General features: G+C 39.2%; 1 protein-coding gene across 1 annotated transcript; it reads right to left on the bottom strand.

Annotated features, from left to right (window-relative positions):
* Nucleotides 1–11,617: 11,617 nt before the first annotated feature.
* Nucleotides 11,618–23,565, bottom strand: LOC124629774 (beta-1-syntrophin). Its single transcript, XM_047163314.1, has 7 exons — nucleotides 22,830–23,565; nucleotides 22,062–22,256; nucleotides 17,170–17,387; nucleotides 16,855–16,940; nucleotides 14,713–14,966; nucleotides 14,069–14,259; nucleotides 11,618–13,583 (listed from the first exon to the last, which is right to left on the bottom strand). The coding sequence occupies exons 1-7, from the start codon at nucleotides 23,323–23,325 to the stop codon at nucleotides 13,479–13,481; spliced, it is 1,545 nt and encodes a 514-aa protein (XP_047019270.1). The 5' UTR covers nucleotides 23,326–23,565; the 3' UTR covers nucleotides 11,618–13,478.
* Between the last annotated feature and the right edge of the window lie 4 nt (nucleotides 23,566–23,569).

Below are 23,569 nucleotides of genomic sequence, written 5' to 3'. Positions count from 1 at the left end.
AACAAATACATTTTACGGTTTTGCAGATGAAATTATCCCAAACGTTTGATGCTCTTTATGACCGTTTTTAGAACATTATTAACAAAACTGAAACAAAGGCAATCAATGAGTGCTTGAAATAGCCTCCATGTAATAAATATAGCAGTAACAATCTTCCGCTATCCCCTGTTCAAATATTTATTTTGCAAATAGGCCGAATCCAGTTAAGCTTCAATTCTAATTAGAGAAAAACAGGCAATTTGTAGATATAGATTTTAATTTTAATTGAGTTGTCATGAATAATTGAAAAGACAAGCTTTCAATTTCGCAAAGTGTGATGACGAATGTATTTACGAAACAGATTAATTAATGTTCCTGAAACGAAATTGCTTTGCTAAGTAGCCGTTTGAGTATTTAAAGCCTGTACTTATCCAGTTATTATTACGTGCCTAAGTTGACTACAGAGCTAATTAATGGGTATTTTTACGTGACTTTCATATACTCCTTGCTTCACATAACTTGGAGCGAGACGTCTGCGATTGTGTATCAAAAGAGCGAGATTACCAAAGAAACTATATTTGGTTAATTAATCGCATTACGAATGTATAACTAGGTGTCTTACAAGGACAGTCATGTGCCACGTGGTATTCGAACTAAGGCTATGTTTAGAAGTGCCATTAGTTAATTGGGTAGCGTGGGTACAATCGCGATTTCAAAGCGGCTATGATCAATTGTGCGTCTAACGAAGGCAGGTAGTACAAACAGCGAGAATGCGGCGTTGTCACCAAACACACATGCAGACTGGCCTATGCACCCGATTGTACTGAAGCCTACAGCCATATCTATTGCTAGTGTATGGGACGCTACTAAAATCGAAGTTTATTCACAGTACTAGCTTACACCAGCGGCTTTACCTGTGGAAAACTTTTGCATCTGGATAAAAAGTAGTGTATCTTTATATAGTGTATCTTTCCTCGAAGGATTGACCATATAAAACCTAAAGAATTCTTTAAATCGGACCAGTAATTTCGGAGATTAGCACATACAGAAAAACAAGCTCTTCAGCAAAGGCATTAAATATACTCTTCAGCTTTATAAAAGCAAGGGTAGGATTCAATAATACTAATGTTAAACTGAAAAATTCGTGCATTTAGCTGTTCAAACAGCCTTATAAATCCATTAAAATGTTAGCCACACATGTATTTGATAGCACAACGGGCTTTAAGTATTTTCCTAGAAAGAAACCGCAACTTTGAACTCACCTCAATGTAACCGCAACACTCTTTAGTCTGGCATTATTTCTACAAATACAGCTATAAAAGATGCCTTTTACTTCTTCAGAAATTCTAACTAATATTGTAAATGAATAACAGTTTTTGTGCTTTTGCTTTGCAGTTTTTGTGCTTTGTTTAATAATCAAATAAACAATAAAGCCCCGATTAGTTGCATTCGTGAACTATTTAAAATGATCGCAATTCTAAAGCTACGGCTATACGCCTGAAACAGTCTAAATTATGTTTAAATTCACTCTATATTTCAGGGTAGTCAACATTTTGCATTCTTTTGTTTCGCCCATATTCACCTAGATAAGTCATGAATATATGGGTAGAAAACACAGTACCTATATCTAGCGTTAGAATTAGGCCAAGTGACTACCTAATGCTTCTAATAAATCAAATTGAAGTTCTCTTTTAACCTAGACTGCTTAATTTTAAGGAATATCATTAAATAGTAAAACAATTCATACGTTACTGTTTTGAACACTGCCTACCTTAAATACTACCTATGATTTAAAATCACGAATTACGAAGCCTATTTGTATTAGGATGCTATTTGTATCAGTTTGTGCAGAAGCTCAGCAAGCCAACAAACACAGTTGATCTCTAAAGTCAATTGTAAGCTGTGCGTTTCAACAGCCCCGTCAACATAGCGCGACCAAGTATCTACTGATAAATAAACAACTATGTATTGAACTTATTGTCCAGTCTCCTGTCCTGCTTGGGAATCTAACCTATCTGTTATATGTACACACTCAAATTGCAGTCTGTATTTTTTTTTCTAAAACTATGGATGAACAAAGATACTTGATACTGCAAACTGTAACGTAACAATCAGGTGGAAAAATATTTATGAATATGTTTCAGTTTTTGAACATCACAATCAATCTATCGGAATAGGTGGATATTTCAAAAGATTTTTTTTCCAATTTTCAGTTTCATATTTTTGCAAACAAACTTTGCCCATGTGTACATACAGTTTGTAAATATCTAGGAAGTTAAAAATCAACATGATAGTGTAATTAAAAAGTAATGTTCACGTTATAGCAACACAAATTAGAACATCAGAGTACAGTCGCAGTTTTTCCGAGGCTCGTTAACTAACAAAAGTTAGCTTTGTGCCGCGGCGTGTGCTGTCAATGTGTGCAGTGTGCAGCGCTCTGTAGGGGCGTATAGTCAGCCAGTTTGATGTGCTAATGAGCGACGTTAACGTTTAGTCGGCGTCGATAAACGTCACATTGTCGACAACTGCAGGAACATACAATGCTTCGCGTTCGTGCAACGTTTCATGTTACTAATATTTAATAGACATTTTATACGCAGAGTGTTCTGAGAAGCCAGCTGTCTTCGATTGTAATGTTAAACAAGAGGAATCCATTGAATCAACAGCATTGACTTGTTTGTTAGCACGCTCAAAGGCTTCCTGGTAACTAATCAATTGCAGGGGATAGATTGTTATTTACGGTAACTATTACTTGTGTCTCTTTTATTTTATACTATAAAATTTCTCCAACATAAAAAGTTGTTTGACGCGTCCGGATGACAACCATTGTCTATTCTGTACTTTTATTCAATCAAATGTCGCTCAGCTCTAAACCTAACAACACAGTACCGATATCTAAAAAAACCTCAGTCTGATAATTCTTAACAAAATTGGAACGAAACGACGTAAATATCTCGAGCAGAAATTATTTATTCGCAGCATCAAAGACAAAGAATAAGGGTTCTTTCAAATTGGACGTTTTGTGCGGGTGTGGTTGCCGTGCGACATCGGCAACACAAACGCTCGACAAGCCGCACCTTTGCCGCACCGTGCGTCTTGTGCGAAAACACGCGAACGTCAGTGCCGGATGACAAACGCATCGTTACCGCATCGCAGCCGCACCCTAAAAAATCCCTAAAAGCTTGTAAAAATTATCTACCGTTTTACTTTATCCATCAACGTTCGTACTCGCGTCACGTAAATATCACGAACGAATTCCGCCGAGTGTCGGTATTACATTATAAAAAGCAACAACCTACTTGCCCAGGGCAGAACGGGGCAAATGTGGGGCAAAGTGGGGCAAAATCTAGAGTACAACAAGCCTAGCTTCCAAAGCATTTTTACATGCAAAACGTAATACTAATAAATCTTTGTATGCGTCATATAGATGCAGGGTTGTGCCGCTGCCTCAAGTCGGGCCCAGCCGGGCGGAAAATTGCAAACTAGCGTACCCAGTACACCGCGATGTCTATCTGGGCTTACGCCTCTTTGATATAACCAGCCACCAGTATTAATTATAACATGCAATTACCTGAATTAACGGTAAAGATTAAGGTCACGTTGCGATTTAACACCTGTATTATTTTTAATTACCATAACATTAAAATATTTACCGCACGATTAAGAATCAAACATGGATTAACTCTCCATTATGCAAACGAGAGTGTTTACAATTGATCCTTTTTGATTGTTGCAATCTTTTCGTAATATGAAGCTATAGAAGCTACATTATCCTCCGTCAATTAAATTCCAAAGTCAAGGTTTTATAAATCTTAAGTCGGCAACAATACATTACCCAAATTTCAATTTACACGTTCCTTTCACAATATACGTTAAATGTGTTATCACATTGTTTATAGCCGCACCTTTGATTAAAATGCGGATGAAATTACCCAACAGCCGATGCTTCTCACATTGTTTTCGAAATATGCGACGAGAATAAAGTAATTATGTTTATTATACTTCGTCTTTATTAGGGTGAACGCCTCTATTCGTTACGTCTTACAATCAAAGTGTAACACATGTCACACACTTTTTAAACGAAACATAATGAGCTATTAAGATGTTAAAGTATCCCTTCCAAACATTATTCGATCTTTCAAGTCTAATAATCTCCACAGATACACAAACAGAATAAGGACATAATATTTCTAAGTGAAATAAGCTACTATTTTTTTATTTATATATAATCACATAAACCCAGGATAAGTATCGGCGCTCGTTCGAGTGTCACTCCAATTTGACATCGCGAGCTCTCGACGTTTAAGTTGGTCCAAATCAATCGTAAGTACGAAATTAAATTCGAACTAAGTCCCTTACGATTCCGCCTCGACGGTTACTGGATTGTACTACTACACACGTCTATTATTTATTAATACTGATTCAGTATTAATAAATAATAGCATTAGTCGTATCGTCAGTATTACTGATGCTATCGTAGGAAGGCGATTGTGGTAGATAATCGTCATGCCCTAGACTTGTAATGGGTCAATCGTGGTGAGTTGTTATTTATGTTATACGTACCTAATTTAATTAGACAAGTGACATTATAATCATATGCTTTAACTGACTTTCACGACTTACTTGTTGAGCGTGTTATTCTGAATCCGAAACATACATAAAACTACTGGTTCTTTTATATGCATTTTCACAATATGTCGGAGCCAATCGAAATCCGGATAAAAATTAAATGCACCATAGGATCAGTTTTCGGAAAAAAAAAAAAATACACACGTAGCAAATAAATAATATTAATAATTAAAAAAAAAAAAAAAAAAAAAAAGAAAAAACACATTCAGGCATTACAATAGTTCATCGTTAATATTATATATCTGTGGAGGCTTGTTATTAGCAACTGGAAAATATATTTTTGTTACATATTATGTTATTAGTCTGTAAGCCTTCTTAAAATAAAATAAAATAAAAAATAAAAATCCTCAGTGTAAAAAGGCATGACATGATATTGCTGTCAGTTTTATACAGTTATCGCCTGCAAACAAGTAAGTTCGTTAAATTACTTGCAGGTGCAGGTGAACATATTTCAATTTATTTGACGGCAACTCTGGCTCCTTATACGTCTCTAGTGGACTGGGTGACCTCAGACTAAGTATCTCATAAAACTTTCCTTACTGATATGTACGAATGTATGTATAGTTGAAATATTGTAATGTTTCCTTGAAAGCAACCTTCGTCGGAACATTGATTTTCGTATTAAACCATCACTTATTGTTTCAATACATAGCAGAAATTACTAAACCTACCAAGTTACTTTAGTTACTTCTTCTTTGTCGTTATCACTCTTGACAGAGTGGTCGTGGTCATCACTTCAGGTGTTGGTGGCAAGCTTTACAACAATTAAATTACTTTTACAGCGAGTTCGTTGCGTTGCATCTAGCTGCAGTACATCACGAAATTATGATTTACAGTGTGCGCTCGTGAAACTTTTATTTAAGAGGCAGTGCACAAGTGGAAGTGCGTTCCGTTCGCTGTATATTAGTTAGTTATCGTGACTCCGCTGATGTGAACTCGAAGTTACTTTAACTTTTTTTTGTGAAGAGAGAATATGTCATGTTTTTATGTGAAAAATATGTTCAGTAAAAAGCCACAATATTTTTTTTGTAAAAATACAATGATTGTTACGGTAAATGCAACCGATATTGAATGGTATAATAGAAAGGGAATTTGAAGACACAAGAATAAAAAGTAGATACGTAGTAGACAATGCAGGTGGCGTTTATGTAAGTTCTAGAGTACATCCATATCTAGCTCCGCCGGGAAATACGGGTTTTATCCTTTATTTATACATTTCAACAACATTGGAATTTGTTATATTATGATAAGTTAGATACAAGTAATCTTACAGTTTAGAGGGCAATACCCGCCTCTTTTACTTTAGGAACTAGGTATTTTTTATTCTTAGTATGTAGCTTTAAGCCATATAAATCATATTTCAACCAAAAACAATTCTAGAATGCCAACATCAAACTTATTGCCACGTATTTGAAACGTAATTCCAACACTATGCGGTATTAATTGCCTGCTACGGTATGTGCTACGGCGTAGCGGTCCGTAGCGTAGCCCGCCGTAAATTCTACAAATATTACTCTACGGTTCATTGAACTGCTGCGATGTTATGAAACAATATTACAGATACTGTGTATGTACGAGTAAGAAATGCGCGGTACTCTTAGTTTGGAACACTTGAGAGTTCTCCAAATGTATGGAATAAGTTTCGGGACATTGAACGCCTATTTACTTACATAAATACAACTTTGTATATTTTACCATGTATTGTGATATTTTCCATTATTATTATACTTCTGGTTGTATTAGAATTCCGACAATGGCTTGCCGCAGCGACTCTTCAGTCTATCGTGTCTGTCTGTTATGATTGAACAAAGTCATATCTATAAGAATAGACTGGTAATTTATTAAAATGTCTGAAAATGAACTATTCCCAAGTAACTAATGAGAGTTTACTTATTATTTAGCTCGCATATGTTACCAAACCAGAAGCAGCAAGTCTGTATGCATCTTATCTAATTATTCCCCAAACGGTCTCATTAAACTTGCACCGTTGTTTGCCAAAGTTCGAGCTGTAAGTAATTGTATGGTAGGAAGTGGGAACCATACGTATTATATAATAAATAGGTATCTATTACTATTAGAGAACAATGTTGTGAGAAGATGGAAATGACCATGTTGTATTTGGAAACAGTTGAAGATCTTCTATGGATGTAAACAATGGTATCTCTAACCTCCTTTCACAAATGTGTCCGACTTGACTTTATATTGCACCAGGCTGCTGAAAAGGTATGCCAATGTTCATGACCGTCAGGCCTTTAACAGAGCAGCCTCAAATTTTCTTTCAGGGATGACCTTTAGATTTCATGGATGATGTGAATGATTAAATTCACCATCATGACCTTTCCGTAATTATACCGAAAACGAGCTCAGTTACACCTTGACAGCAATCACATAACCTCGAGCCCCATTCTCCAATCCTTGCGTAATTCTAAAAATACCCCCTTTCCTCATTACTAGGTAATACTATTCTGCTATTCCATACTCCATTCTTCCTAGTACCGTCAGAGGCGTGGGAGTGGCGCAGTTGTGGCGTGGGTGACGCTTTACGGATCTCGTCAACAATACACGAATTATATAATTGCATTCCAGGTAGCTTTCACTCCTACATTAAGAGCGCATGTTCGGTGTTCAGGTCTGGCCTTGTTTCTGCGAAAGCCAAATTGTCGACGTCAAAAGCTTGGCTTTAAAGATGACTGGTTGGCGGCAATAGCCTAATCTAGATGGAACATTATAAAAGTTCAAAAGCACAAAACATAAAAGCGTGAAGTAAAGGCGATGTTAGAAACAACATCGAATTGAAATACCAGAATTTAACACGAGGCAATCACTCCTTAACTGTAACGTCTTATGACGTCTTACACATCCTTTACCCATCAGGTTTATCCAATAACTGAAATAACCGTCCTTACTTTAATAGACATCAAAGTGCGATAATTCCAGCACAATTGAAAACGTCGCCGACAGACATCCGCTAATCATGCGGAAGGAGGGTACACGACGTTTAAACTAAATTTATAGCGATGAAATGAATCGCAGTGGAGAGCCGGCGAACCTACGAAATATACTTCATTAATAAATTGGCGAGCCAAGTGACAGCTGTTATCTAGCCACGCGTTGGCTAGAATATTTGGTTATTTTTTCGCTCTTATAAACATACGTGAGAAAAGAGTTCTTATCGTATCTTTAAAACGCCATGCATTTGCTGAAAACCGTAGTTTGTTATTGCGGAAGATAGACAGTTCTATTCTTACAAAACGAATTTAATAACACATTAAGTGCTACTTACAGAAGCAAATACGTTTAAAAAAAGATTAAAAGCAGATAAATCCACTTTATAAGATACGCGCGCTGACCAGCAACGTTGTCGTCCTCCAGAGAATAGCTACAACAAAATATAGAGCAACATTTTGGCAAAAGCGACTCGAGATACGTCGGCATCACAGCTTCAAATCTCCTGAAAATTATTCATGGCACAGCGTCGTGCTGATGTTATTTAACTTAGATTTCGCAGTTATACGAATTTCCTGTTTTATTTCAGTCCCTATGAGATAGGCGGTTGTAAAGACACTTCTACTTTCACACTCTGTAAAATACGCCTTTGTGCTTTTCATTTCTTTGAACGTTTTTGAGATGTAAGGGTTTTTGGAAATGTACTTGAAAATATTTGATGAAAGTCGAAATGATACTTAACATTTCAAAATAATATGGACAAATTAATCACGGGACACTAAACCGTTAGAAAAATGAAAATTGAAAATCGTGAACCTTTAAGACAACGATGGAGAGCATCTTTTATTTCTAGCATCTTAAGTGCCTATTGCTGATATAAGATAGCGTTGTAAGTGTTCAACTTTAACAATAGATGGACCGTTACACCGAGTCGCATAGTCTGTGTACGTACTCGAGGGTGTCTGTCCTGATATAGAGTCAATGGTTCGGTGCAAGATGGTTGTCGGGAGAATGGCTTGACTTTGCGTACCCGCCCATTATCTGAGTTTCATGACTTGCTACATTTAAATGCATCTATTAAGAATACTACATTTTCAAAATTGATTAAATATTTACAAACCTGATACCTAGACACAATGGGGTCAGTGTACCGAACTTGATAATCCGATTAACTGCTTACAAGGGAATGAACAAGAGTGGAAAATAGTTGCCTGTAAGAATATGGACTACTTTTCGAATTAATATAATATTTTACATAATCATTAATTCAAAATATGTATTTATAAACGACAGTGAGCTCGTTGTGCAGCAAAGTAGTCTAACAGCGTTTTCACACAAGTGAATTGTTGTCCCTCGTAGCAAAACCGAGCGGCAAAAATGCCTTGTATCGCACCGATAGATGTCAATTGTTTGCTGTCGCGCGCACTGAAGGCTGCTGCACGGGAAAACTAAGCGGAAAGTCCGCTGGTGTGAAAACGCTGTAATACTTGAACGAATGACGCAAGAAAGTAGAAGGATTACACGTGGAAGCATTTGTACCTGGCGCACAATGAGGAGAATAGATACCTGGAAGAAATTAGAGGAAGCCTTTGACTGGCGATTAGATTAAAAGTTTTAAACAAAAGTTATCTTGATTGTCCGTCTTATTAGGAAAAAGTTCACGTCATTTATTAGATACCCAAAATAGGAAGGGCAGAACTTTTCTGGTCTCTCGGTTACATAATACTACTTTGACCAGATAAAGTTTGTTGCATCAGCCTAAACTGAAAATCTAGATTTCAGTAAAACAATCATACATTTTACGTACTAAACACAGACAAGCTAATTTCTTTGTCAGCTTTCCAATAGAAAGGCGAGACAATAGCGCAGACAAGACTATTCATACCGACGCTCGTATGGTGTTGCACATTCAATCTTATTGTGTTAACAATAGGGTTGAGATTGCAGTATAGTTTGGTGAAGGAACAGCTATTGTATAGATAGTAATAAGCCGGGTATTGAAGTAGGCTGCGAGGGCTCTCCGCCGGCCAGCGCCCTGCTCAGCCCCTCGACCTAATGAAACGTAGACTCCATCGGAACAACACGATTCGCTCACACTTTGTCGCCTCGACGAGAAAAACGACGGCTTCTTCAAGATTCTGATTGTATTTTGTTTTTGGAATGCATTCTCGTTTGAAATGAACCATTCTGATAAGTAGTAACAGCTTTACGTACCTATTAATATTCGTCATAACAATATTTTCAGGCATACCAGTACCTGATAAGCACAGGAGCACTGGAGAGACTTGGATAGCTGCCTCGTGGTCTTATGCGAAAGTATATATTTATTATTCCTCTGTTCGGAGGAATTAACCTTAGCTTGTATGTAGATACAGTTAAGAACAAAATGTTGCCGGCATATGCAGATACCCTTAATGCTTCCTCTGTCGAGGGTTAAAAGAAACACAAATACATTTTCTTCGTTGTTTTTAATGCATGACAGAATGACAGATCGTACTACAGATGATCATGAGTCTATGACAGCTACCAATGGGTCGTAATATGAAACAAGTCAACTAGCATTGTAAACACATTTTAGAAAACCTTATAGTAAAGTTGGAAATTATATAAGTCAACTATAGCGTTGCGAGATAAGGCGTTATGTCCAAGAGCGAGTGTGACCAAGGAATACCGTGATATGCTCTCTAAGGCTGACTAGTCTTTTATCTATGTTGAAGTCGGCTTCCAGTCTAATCGGTACTGCTTATCAGACCACCTCAACCCAGACACCTTGGCAACCCAATACCTTTTGGTAAGAGGGGTTGGCAGACTTTCTTTCTGGCTTCTAACTGCCTGTGATGATTGTTAAAACATACAAATGTCCACCGCGATTCCCAAATTGTCCTGGCTACAAAACATATTTCACTATATGTATAAAACCTAAGCATTTTTCCAAAAGCCCATGAGATAAAACTGCAGTACATATTGAATTGAATTTGATAGTTATACCGCCAAAAATAAAGCCATGTAATCCCTACATACACTATGCAGATAGGGATATATTTTTTGATATGACAATAGTATTGCCAGAGAACACTCACCCGTGCACATAACGCCTCTGATGGAACATATACGAATCACTGTTGGATGAAAATTAAATTGCTCTTTCTACGAAATATTCTCCTGTAACAATTTTTGTGAGTTTTTTGCTGTGTCATATACGTTTATATGGACCACTATAGTTCGGCCATTCAGAGAATGCGTTCCTGACACGTCGCGATTGAACTGACGACGTAACTTTGCAATGGCGTTGCAGTTACGATAAAAATATTTTTGCTGGTTGTTTACCGTTTTAACAATTGAGGAGCATTAAAACAACATTATTATATCAATAATCAATGAATGTTATAATTCAGTCAGTTCAATCGCGACGTGTCAGGAACGCATTCTCTGAATGGCCGAACTATAGACTAAGATAAAACAAATGTTGTGCTTAGAGCTTCTGTTCTCGATAAATATGATATCTAAGCTCTGATAATTTTTGTATAATCGGACGAGAAGTTCATGAGACTGGAGCGATCGAGCAAACAAACACTCTTTAACTTTATAATATTAATATCAATTATATTGTTGTAGATCTGTAAACCATTTAACAATTGTGACTTTTGAGACTAGATTCGTATCAGTTTCACATACAATATTTAACAGCATATAAAATGTAAAAACAAACTCACAGCAATTTCAAGTTATCTCATACCTTCATTGGTAGAGCATTGGTAGATAAAGAAGATAACATGTTTCCCACATTTGATTTTTTTATATACCCGGCAGTGATTCGTAGATGTATCCGAAAGGAATGTAGGTATGTAACAATTGTCTTACACATAACAGAATACAGTTACCTAATTATTTATGAATTTATTATGACTCGTAATCTAGCGTTTTGCATAGACAGTGTAGAAATACCTATGTCACTGATTCAACAAAATAAGTAAAATTTGAGAAAATAAAAGTCAGTCTTATAGTGCAAGACTAGGGTTAATACGTATAACTAATAACGTCTTGCAAAACTAAGCATAATAACTGGATTCAATAAACATTTAATAAATAACAAAATGGTAAAAACACATGTTGGAATGTTAGATAAATAATAATAAAAATTAGCTACATTTTAATGCAATACAGTGTACAATGTTACTTCTATACGATCTATAGAATGCGTCGGCTTTATGCGCCCGCAGTGTAATATCATAGTATGAAGAAATGTCACCAGTAGAAATTCTAAGAGATTACAAGATTAGTATCTTAGCGTAAATTTATTATACGGATGTGGAAACTAGCAGAGATTCCCGACAGTTCCTAAATAAGTTAAAATCATGGTAACTATGTTGTATTAGTTGTCTTTATAAAACTTAGCTTTATTACGCTGCATCTTTCCGTTAAAAACTTTACGGACTTTTCAGTTATATTAGCTTGCTGAATCATTTTCAAAATTACTGATTTATATGTTCAAAGTAAACGAACGAGTTTTATCCGTAAAGTCATTAACTTTAACCCTCCCTCAGCTTAAAACCTAACATCTGATAATATAAACAACAAATACAATTTATTTAGTAAATACATTCGTTTCCAAGTTACAGTAAGTGTTCGTTTTAGTAATTTAGTGAAATACAAATTAGTTTTAGAGTACTTATTTATAAAAAATCGAGTAAGCATACTTTAAGTTTATTTTTAAGAATGTAAAAGTAATCACGATAGGAAATGTTAATGAGATTATACACAGTAAATGATGTTGAGGTAACATTTTGAGATTATAAATATACGTGTATCTCATAAAGCGGTACACAAATAAAATTGGAGGCATCTCCAATAACAATGCAGGCTGTACGATTCAATATCAAAATAAATAATATCAATGTTAGATATCACCTCGTATATTGCCTTCCTTACAAGTTACATTTGACTACACAATATACATCATACATTATTGAAACTGTACCTTAACCTTACTTGAGATAAAAGCTACAAATATTAAAGCAAATGTAATCGTCTACATTCTGGGAATGTACTATAATTTATAAAACAGTTTACCTATTTATTTACAATGGAAATTATAAAAATACGTCGTATGATCAATTCAAACGATAATTACATTCTCTACGCTACATTAAGCTACAATGTCAAACAAAACAAAAATTCAAAAATTGATATCTTTGGAAGAACAATGACAGCCACACACAAGCGAAGCCGGGCGCCGAAGCGAGCACTCGCGGCTACATGTGGAATGTTTATAATTCAGCAATATCATCCCATACAGACAACTATGACCACTATACAGAGAAATGTATTGTCAATTATATTTTAACTCTTTGGCAATACTAGTTTACATATAGGATGTACAGTACACACAACAAAATATTACTGAATTTATAGTTCACTAGTGTTACAAAATGGAATTCAGAAATTCTTTTAATTTACTGGATATCCCCACTACCAATAATTTAGTTACCGATAAGATAAAGGGTGCTTTAAATATGTAATCATCATCGACTTCCACAGGAAAATAGTTCTATGAACTACATCAGTCACTAAATAAGTTTACAAAATATTTCTATTGATATCGATACAGGTCAGATATGAAGGGATCATGATAAATTGTTAAACATCACAGATACGTCAGTTACAAGAGATTCGATGATAACACTGTTACAAAAAAAAGGAGCTATAGTGTTGTAAACATATTGACTAATGTGGTTAAGATTACAGTAAATATTCCAAAGGACTACTCACAATCCGATCACTAGTTCATGTGACCAACTCGGGCACAACATGTAAAGGAGTCACGTCACAGTCCCGCCATCGTGGAATGTACTGGAATGTACCGGAATGTTCTAGAATGTTCTGGTACGTTAGGCCGTGTATTCCGGAGGGCCGTCGGCGTCGGGCTATAGCGGCGGAGTGCCCTCGCCCGGCAGCGAGTGCACGCGAGCCGACAGCAAGTTGTGGAGGATGAACACTGCTGGCTTCGGGCTGCCTTCCATGTCCAGTTCCTAGTGAATAAGGGCTATGTTAGAATGCAAGCTGTGGGTACGTTGACTTTTAAACTCCTTTATACACTTTCCCATATACTCTCCTATATACTCATCTACTTTCCCTATATACTCCCTTACGTATGTCTATGTAATGAGGGATCATTACTGAATGAATTTTCAACTATATCGGATGGATGAGTTCACAACCTTGAGTGCTGATTTTTTCCAAAATCAAAAATTATTTATTCAAATTAGGCTGCAAAACAGCACTTTTCGAACGTCAGAAATTTACAAAAGACAGCCCCCAAAACGCCCACCCTTCACCACTTCCTATGTGTTTTTGCTGGGAAGACGAAATGGCGCAACAAACTCCCCAGCAACACAATGTCTGTCTGTAGATTAGAAGAACCTTTTAACAACTTATAATACATAAATTTGTGAACTGCAGTATAGGTACAATATGCAGCCACCACATACCACACCACACACTACTGGATACCTACAATAGTGTCATCATCAGCGAAGTGCAGCCAGAGCGCGGTGTGGTCGTCGTCGGCGGAGGCGCGCAGCGCGTGCAGCGGGCGGCGGTACAGCGCGCGGGCGCCGCCGCGGCCCAGCGAGCCCGCCGCCTCCCACACCACCACGCCGCCCGCGCCCAGCGACAGCCGCGCGCACGCGCCGCGGAATCGACATCCTGGGACAAACGTACCTTATAAATCACTGCATAAGATCGCTACAGCAATGACCTGTTTGGTCTAGGAGTCTAAATCGGTACATCGTCAACTGTGTGTGTTCGGATTCAAACCTGAGTTTCTGCAATTCTTTAGGGCTGCGGGATTGTTCGAAAGAATTACCGCGGCCCTGGTACATAAAAGGCCTACGATGGAACATGATGGCTTTTTAGTTAGCAAAAGTGTGACACTGCCTCACCGCTGCTAGCCCACAGCGGGAGGAGTCATTTAATGACTTTTGCCATAAAAAAGGCGTATAAGGCGAAAACAGTAACGTTCCTCATCACACCCTACTTTTAGCGCGCTACTTTCTTGGTCGTATTTCCATTGTGGCACTTCCGCTAGTTATTTTGTTCTCCATGATTATGTCAGTATATAAAGACGCTGCAGCAATGATTGGTTGGTGATTTACTCACGGAAAGTGAACTCAGGCTGCGCTCTAACAGCGTGATGAGCGCCATCCACCAGTGCACCAGCCACAGCCGCCAGGTCATGCGGCGTGTCGGGGCGCAGCGCGCGCACGGCCAGCCCCGCCGGCGTGCCCGCGCGCACGCCCAGCGCCGCGCCGCCGCCGCCGCGCCGCCACCACGCCAGGCGCGTCGCTGCCAGGCTGAAGCACTCCGTGGGCGCGCACCATGCCTCGCCAGACCAGGGGGCGGCCTCGTATAGTCTAGGAAGGGATTAGAAAAAGTTTAATGAGTGACCAATCTAGTAACTATTTAAAGTATTTAAATTTCTAAGTATTTCAATAAAATTGTTCGAATTCTAACTCTTGATTGCCGAATTTGAACCCCAAGCTTCACACCAGGGTTATACAGAAGAGAAAAAGCTGCTGATCGCTTCGAGAAAAGCATAGTATGGCTGTGGCCTCTTTGCTCAAAACTTGGTTGGGCGGGCACTCCCATCCTCCTGAGTTAGGGTGCTTACATAAAGAAACAGGTAAGTTACAACCTGTTTCTTTATAAGTGAGTGAATAAGATTATATTGAAATATTATACCTGCGCTGATCGGTACCTACCCGTACAGGTCTGTCTGTACCGGAAACCTGTTTCTTTATGTAAGTACCCTTATTGAATTGAATTGAAAATATTTATTTCAGACTAAGCACACACAACAGTACACAGTCCATATTATGTTAGTAAAATGAGAAACTTAAAATTCTATGTTAGTAAAATTTAAAGTGATTATTGTTATGAACATGCATCGACGACCAGTGCCTGAGCATCTGGCCGTCAACTCTGTCCGACAACACACTCAGAAGCGTGTTGCTGCTCCCCTTTACCCGAAACCACAGGGAGGCCATTCTCTTACGAAGTACCGCCTGGAAGCCGTCCGTGCTATGCTCCGCAAACATACCGGAGGCACTGCACCTCCAAGGGAGCCCCAACATACCCCTGAACGCGTTATTATATTGGACGCGCAGAGCATTGTAGGCTTTTTTAGTGTAACTGCTCCACAGGCTGCACGTGTATAACGTTTGGCAGTAGCTTTTAAATAATGTGACTTTAACGTCACGCGAGCATCGTGCAAACCTGCGAGAAAGCATGTTACCCCTTACCGACAATGCCCTGCGCTCCCTTTCCATGTCCATATCATCGGCTAGGTTTTCATTGATCCAATGACCCAAGTACTTAAAATTGGACACTTGCTTGAGGACAGTTCCATTAAGTGTGATCGGAGGAACGGAGTAGGTTTTAGCTCCAGCCTTAAAAACTAGCAACTCACTCTTCTGGACATTATACTTGAGCCCATGGGCCAATGCATACCGCTCACATATGGTCAAGAGTGACCTCACGGAACTGACTGAGGGGCCCAGCAGTACCATATCATCAGCATAGCTAATATTATTTATAAATACACCATCCACTGAACATCCGACATTAGCACTGCTGAGCTCCTCAATGAGTTCATTCACATATAAATTAAATAGAGTAGGAGAGGTCAATCCCCCCTGCCTTACTCCACATTCCATCCTATACTCATCCGAGCATTCTCCCATCCATCTCACATAATTGCTTTGGTTGTCGTACCAATATCTAAACAAACTTATAACCTCCATAGGTAGCTTGGTGTTAAGCCTCATTTTTCTCCACAGCACATTGTATGGCACCATGTCAAATGCTTTTGACAGGTCCAGGAAGCAGGCGTACACAGGCGTTCTCCTGTCGGTATAGTACCGGACAGTATGCTTAAGAGTCAGTATTGCAGCTTCTGTAGACAGCCCAGGTCGAAATCCAAATTGAGCGTCGTGCAGGGAGATATGCTGACTTAACTGTCTGTTAAGCACACCATCCAGCACCTTACCCAGGGTCGTAGCCAGAGATATAGGTCTATAATTTCCCTTATCCGATGCGTCACCGGTCTTATTTTTAATAATGGGTACTACTATGGTCTTCATGAGATCGTCTGGTAAGTAGTTGTGACGAAGACAAAAAGTAAACAACATTGACAAGACCCTAGGCATTTATGGTTAAATCAATCAATAACTATCAATTGGAACAACCAGCCCAAATGCAAAGCAACTAATATCAAACTATATCATAAAAAAGTTTACTTACCTAATTTCTCGATCAGTGATCGCAACAAAGGTCGGCTGCCAACCATCAGCCTCATCAGAACTATCAGATCCGCCAGATGCACTCAACTGTAAGAAACCAGAGTTAATTAGCAAGATCTATTTATGTATTTAAAGGTCATGTACAATGCCATAGGGCACTTTCCAACACATAAACGTATGTAATGGGCCTGCCAAGGTCCAGTTACCTTCCTATGAAGATACAAAAAACAATTGAGAACATTGACACTAGAATATGACAAGTTTCAGTAAAGACTCCAACAATCCACTCCAATCATCATATTAAATGAAATCTCACATGATCCTGAGGAGGCCGCCTCGCCAGCCAGCCAGCATATCGCACGTCTCCCAGCAAGGGACGCAGTCGCGGGCGAGCTCGCGCCAACGCCGCACGCGCCGCGCGCCGGACCGCGGCGTGCAGCGCGCGGTGCCAGCCCGTCGCGCCTTGAGCACTGCTGGCTCGTAGCGCCAATGCGTGCACGCCGTCCGGAGAGTAGATTTCGATTGTTCTCTCTTCTATAATTTGCAGAAGCATACACACATATATCATTGTAGATTTTACTGATCAGGCAACTCTTCAGAATGACTTTCAGAGACACAAATCTGGATAGCATATTTCTTGTTATATTAAAAAAATTCATTTTACTATTTTCAATAAAGACTATCATAACCAGTATTGATTTTTTTTTTTTTTTTTTGGTTTTAATTATAATCTGCAATCAGTCACTACTATAAGCAGATGTCTTGTACGACGATGTTGATGAGAGTGTGTCCTCCAGTGAGAACATCTACTCATTTGTACTTTTCTTGACGCTCATGATAGTGCAGACAAGATATCTTTTCTCTTTAGTCGCTTTTGATAGGATCTTGTTTTGAGGCCTGCGGCCAGATCATTAGGATGTACTTCAAGTCTCCTTTGATAAGCTTTGGTTGCCATAAGGATCTCATCCTTTACTGTGGTAATTTGCAATTGGCTGTGGATTTCGCTGTTTTTAACAAACCAGGGCACCTTGCATATGCATCTTAAGATAGCATTCTGCATCCGTTGAACGATACAAATATTGGAAGCACTGCAACTACCCCATAGTTGTATTCCATATGTCCAGATTGGTTTTAGAATAGCTTTGTAGATCAAAAGTTTGTTATCGGTTGATAGCTTGCTATTTCTCCCCAGCAACCAAGCGAAGTTTTTAAAGCGTATGTTCAGTTCCTCTCTTTTGGTCTTCAAGTGGTGGTTCCAGGTGAGTCTTCGATCCAGGTGTAAGCCCAAGTATCTCACAGTATCCTTGTGGGGTAGAATGGAATTGTCAAGCATCACAGGTGGGCAGTCGCCTCTACGTAGGGTGAATGTAACCTGGACAGATTTGGAAGCGCTGACCTTAATTCTCCAGGTTTGCAACCACTTTGAAATTTTGTCAAGTCCTCTTTGAAGAATTTGTGAAGCCTCTGTGGGGTCACTACTACTGGCTAAAATTGCCGTGTCGTCAGCGAATGTAGCGGTAATCACACCATCTTCTTCTGGTAGATCTGCAGTGAACAAAGTGTACAGTATGGGCCCCATAACTGATCCTTGGGGTATGCCAGCTTTGAAGTTCAGTAATTCAGATGTAGCCTCCGACTCTTTGACCTGGAAGATACGTTCTGTTAGGTAGGACTCAAGCAGTAGAAAATAGCTGTGGGGAAGAAATTCCTTGATCTTGAACAGTAAACCCTTATGCCAAACTCGATCAAATGCCTGCTGGATATCTAGGAATACCGAACAGCAAAAGTGTTTTTCCTCCAAAGATTTTCTGATTCTGTCACACACCCTATGGACCTGCTCGACAGTAGAGTGCTGAGATCTAAATCCAAACTGGTGAGAAGGTATGATACCATTTTCATCGAGTACAGGCATTATTCTGCGGAGCAGGACTTTTTCGAAAACCTTTGAGAGAATCGGAAGTAGGCTGATCGGTCTGTAAGACGAGACATCAGTTGGCGATTTTCCCGCTTTCTGTATCATCAGAATTTGAGATATTTTCCAAATCTGTGGGTAATATTGCACTCTGAGAACTCCATTATAAAGTGTTGTCAAAAATACAACTGCCTTTTTCGGTAACTGGATTAAGACGTCTTTAGTTATTAAGTCAAAACCAGGAGCTTTTTTATTAGCCAAGTTTCTAATAACAGCCCACACTTCTCTGACAGTTGCTGGGCGTGGAGGGGGAGATAATTGGAAATCTTGTTTCAGCGTTATATCGATATCCTCCTCGGACGCGTCGGTAGCTGGGTCATTTGGGCGAAACACATTTGCCAAATGCTCGGCAAAAGCGTCTGCTTTCTGTTGGGGAGTTCTCGCCCAACCATCGCCCCGTCTAAGGGGTGGGATAGAATTGGTAGGTCTTGTGTAGTTTTTTGTGAACTTCCACAGAGAGTAGTTAGACGATGAAGTAGCAGTCAGTGACTCCAACTGCATTTCCAGTGTGTCGTCATGCCATTTTTGTAGTAAGTCTTTTAAGTTTCTGGCTGCGCGGTTGAATTCTGACTTATCTTGTTCCAGCCTACTTTGTTGCCAAATTCGACGGAGCCTCCTTTTCTCAGTCACTGCTTTTTTGACCTCCAATGGATAGTTGGTCAGCTTTTTGACTTGATTCATTACTGGAGTGTTAATCCAGCATGCTCTTTGTATCAATAAGGTGATGCATTCCGCTGCATTATCTATGTCCTCTGGAGTTTTCAGGGCTACTTTTAATTGAATATTGTCGTTTATGAAGTTTCTGAACGACTCCCAGTCAGTTTGCTTATTGTAAAGTTTAGGAGGGCATGGTTTCTCAATTACTTTTGTACTAACAGTTAACAAGACCGGTGTATGGTCCGATGCGGTATCGTAACAGGATTCTGGTTTCATGTAATTCCTAGACAGTCCTTTCGTTATGAAGAAGTCAATTAGGTCAGGGATTTTAGCAGGATCACTAGGCCAGTATGTCGGTTCAGCAGAGGTTATAGCACTGAGGATGTGACGATCCAAGCTAAGTTTTAACTGCCTGCCACGCGTTGTAGTTAACCTGGATCCCCAGCCAACGTGTTTTGCATTCCAATCACCTCCAACGATGAAGCGATTACCGAGCATTTCAAAAAAATGGGAAAGCATTGCCTCATTTATTTTGTGTCTGGGGGGGCAGTATACAGCTGAGATATGTATGATTCCGGTTTGATCTTCTAAAGCTATTGTTGTGGCTTGTATATGGTCGGTTCTGTAAGCTGGTAGTAGGTGGTGCTTTATGTTTTTTTTTATTATGATTGCTGTGCCGCCATGAGCTCTTCCATCAGGATGGCTTGTTAGGTAACAATGGTAATCTGGAAATTTCACCTCGGATGTTGCAGTACAATGTGCTTCTGATATAAGTAGTATATCTAGTTTATGGTCTATCATTAAGAGCTGAGCTTCATTTTTGCTGGGGGTTAACCCGTTTATGTTGTAAGTAGCTAGTCTTAGACAAGTCATTTTGAGAGTTTGTCGACTAGCTTGGTAATGAGACTTATGAGAGTACTCATTTGTTGAAAGATGCACTCAAACTTTTCGGTTTGTTTAATGAGTAGCTGTTCTATGCTGGAGGTGGATCCACTCTTTATCTCAGCTGCATCAACACTGTGTCGCAGAGTATCAGCGTAAGTGGATTTAAAAGTCTCGGTTCTCGCCTCAGCGATATTGCGAGGACTCAGGGTAGAAGTTCCATCCTTGGTGTTAGATACTTTCTTTTGGGTCATGGTTATTTTCTCTGTGGGCTTGAGAGTCCTGCGGGTCAATATTTCTTTATATACCTCACAGCCTTTGTAGTTGGCCGGGTGAGGACCGTTGCAGAGAGCGCACATAGCTGGAGTTAAGCGATCATGCTTGGGGCACTCAGATGTCTTGTGAGATAATCCACATTTTACACAACGGTATGGACGCATGCAATAGTTCTTGGAGTGTCCGTACTGCTGGCACCTTTGGCATTGTACAATTGTTTTTTTCTTTCTCGGGTCCTCAATAACAATTGATTGGTGATATATATATTTGAGCCCTTTTACCGCTTTGTTATTCACCCCTGGAGCAAGGTTAACGAAGAATGTTGAAGTAGGTTTCTTCTCAGAACCATATTTGGCGTTGATGATTTCTCCAACAACTGTGTTCCCCGTTGCCTCTATTTCTTCCTTAATTATGCTTATGGGTGTGGAGGGATGCAGATTACGTATAACCACTCTGTAAGGTCTTGTATCCTTGGTATTGAAAGTATGACCTATTAATCCGTTTTCTCTTACAAGCGACAGAAGTTTCTTATAGACCACTATATTTGTGCTACTTAGGCGAAGTTGATTTCTGTTTACGCACTTATAAGTGAATTGGTCTCTGTCGGCAGCTGTTTCTAGCAGTTCGGTGAGCTTGTTCAGATCGTCTATTCCATATAACATAATTGGTGGCGGCTTACTGGGTTTCCTCTGGGTGTGGTCAGGTTCATTTTCAGTAAGGTCTATTGGTAGTTGACTGAACCTATTTGATGTTCTCACTGCATCCGGGGGAGTGGTGGGCGATAGTTTCCGCTTTTTAGTATTGCCGTTCATTGGTACCCGTTGCCAGGATGGTGGACATGGTGGACCGCAGTTGGTGTTATCAGACTCATTTCTAGGAAGAGCTGTCTGGGCTGAAGTACTTCCCACTGACGAGGATCTTGGACGGTGTATAAACAAACTTGGATGGAAAGCTTGCTGGATAAACTTTCTATTGCTGTTGTTGCCAGTAACATTCACCGATACAGGAGCCTGGTCTACTACTCCTGTACGGGTTTCGGTAACTTGGTCCGTAATTTCCAGGGTAATTTGTTTTAATACATGACAACACTGATTAAAAGCTGGCAACCCTCATTGACAGCGATGATTTAACTTTTTGACAACTGTCAGAAAATTATTATTAAAGTGTGGGTAGTAAAATTTTTGCGGCTCGAAATTGATATTATTTATTCGAGTTTTTTATCGAATTTAATCGAAGAGAATGCTAGATAACGTTTGCACTATTTTCAAGTCACTTCCACAACACTTTAAACACATTTCGGGGCACAACTTCACAGTATTTATCACTAATTGCGAAATTAATTGGGCAGAGTATGTGCTTCTGACAACTGTTTGACAGCAACCCCACCAGTATTGATAAGGCTGATTTAAAAGGCTCTTTACCTGGATCACGATGGCGCAAATTCTTAGCAATACATGCCATCAACAATGGCACATATCGCGTATCAGCCCTGCGTCGCCGTGGAGAGGGGGGCGAAGGTGGAACGTCTGCCATGAACCCTCGCTGCAGCTCCCATCCCACCTCACTGATGATAGATGCCTTGCGAAAGTATGGAGTCACCTCTCTGAGGTACTTAACTGTGAAGTGGAATAGCAGTTTAGAAAATATGACACTACAAAACAAAAGACTTAATTAACATAGCTGTTTCAGTACTGTTATGGCAGCCTTAACAGAACTTAGCCTTCCTTCAACACTTTAGTTACAAAGAACTTCCTAATATCTATTTCTTCAGACATGTGACATTATCAATGTATATTATATTTATGGTAATGATTTGATGAATAAGCAGAAACTTCTAGTAATTCATGGTAGCCTACTCAGGGATTAGCGCAATATCTATTAATTGTTAGACTTTGTACAAAATAATATAAAATCACTCAATCAGGAAATTGTATTACTTCTATAATCTTTGCATTACTTTAGTACTTTTCAAAAGAAGTACATATAAGTCATGAAGGCATAACTATGTTACTGATGAAACCTATATAATTCTCACTGTAAGTATACATGAGGCATACATAGTCTAGCTGTGAATAGCTCAATTAGCAACTCGGCTCTGCTGAGTTGTAGTAATTAAGGTCAATTTAGTTAGCCTGTGCCCTATACCTATGCATAAACATTACATCTATAGTATTGGTTGTATGACTTGCCTTCCAACTGAACCATTTTCCCAGCTCTTTTCAATGCTTTCACAGCTTCCTCATGTGTTGCATCCTTCAAGTCTTCCCCATTCACAGACAGTATGGCATCACCAACATACAACTGTTCTGTAAGATCAGCTGCCATGCCCTTGAATATTTTCGATATCAATATAGGCATATTATTTTCTATCCCACCCTTTATTGAAATTCCCAACCCATTATTGTCAGACTTCACCACTTGTACTAGCCGTTTTTGATTCGCAATCGCTTCTGGTACTTCTGTGAAGTCGCTGTTGGGAGTCTCGACATTGTTGTTGTTCAGGGTACCGTTCAGTGTGGTGGTAGCGTCGTAGCCATCATCCAGACACACACTTAAGTAATCCTCTTCCAGCGTACAATGAACACGATACCACACGCCACGGACCAAGGTCTCTAGTAAACCGGAACGTGTGCAGGTCGCACTGGGGCTATCACTGCCTCCACTAGAAGCTCCGTTCTCCACCATAATTCCTCTTGTTTTCACAACAAACAACAAGAAAAAATGTGATGATAAATGAGACTTTGATCAAGACATTCACAGTATTGTTGTCACCCAATACTTGTCTCAATTCATTTTATTACGTTGAAGACATTTACTACTTATTGCTACGTAAAATAACGCAGTTTATTAAATTAACATGATAAAATACGAATTTATTGCACAATCGATAGGTACCTATACAAATTTGACATTTTGTACGCCCCTGTCG

The sequence above is a fragment of the Helicoverpa zea genome, chromosome 4 (assembly GCF_022581195.2).
Source record: "Helicoverpa zea isolate HzStark_Cry1AcR chromosome 4, ilHelZeax1.1, whole genome shotgun sequence".
In the NCBI taxonomy this organism is placed as follows: Eukaryota; Metazoa; Arthropoda; class Insecta; order Lepidoptera; family Noctuidae; genus Helicoverpa; species Helicoverpa zea.
This window is presented reverse-complemented; position numbering and strand designations above follow the sequence as displayed.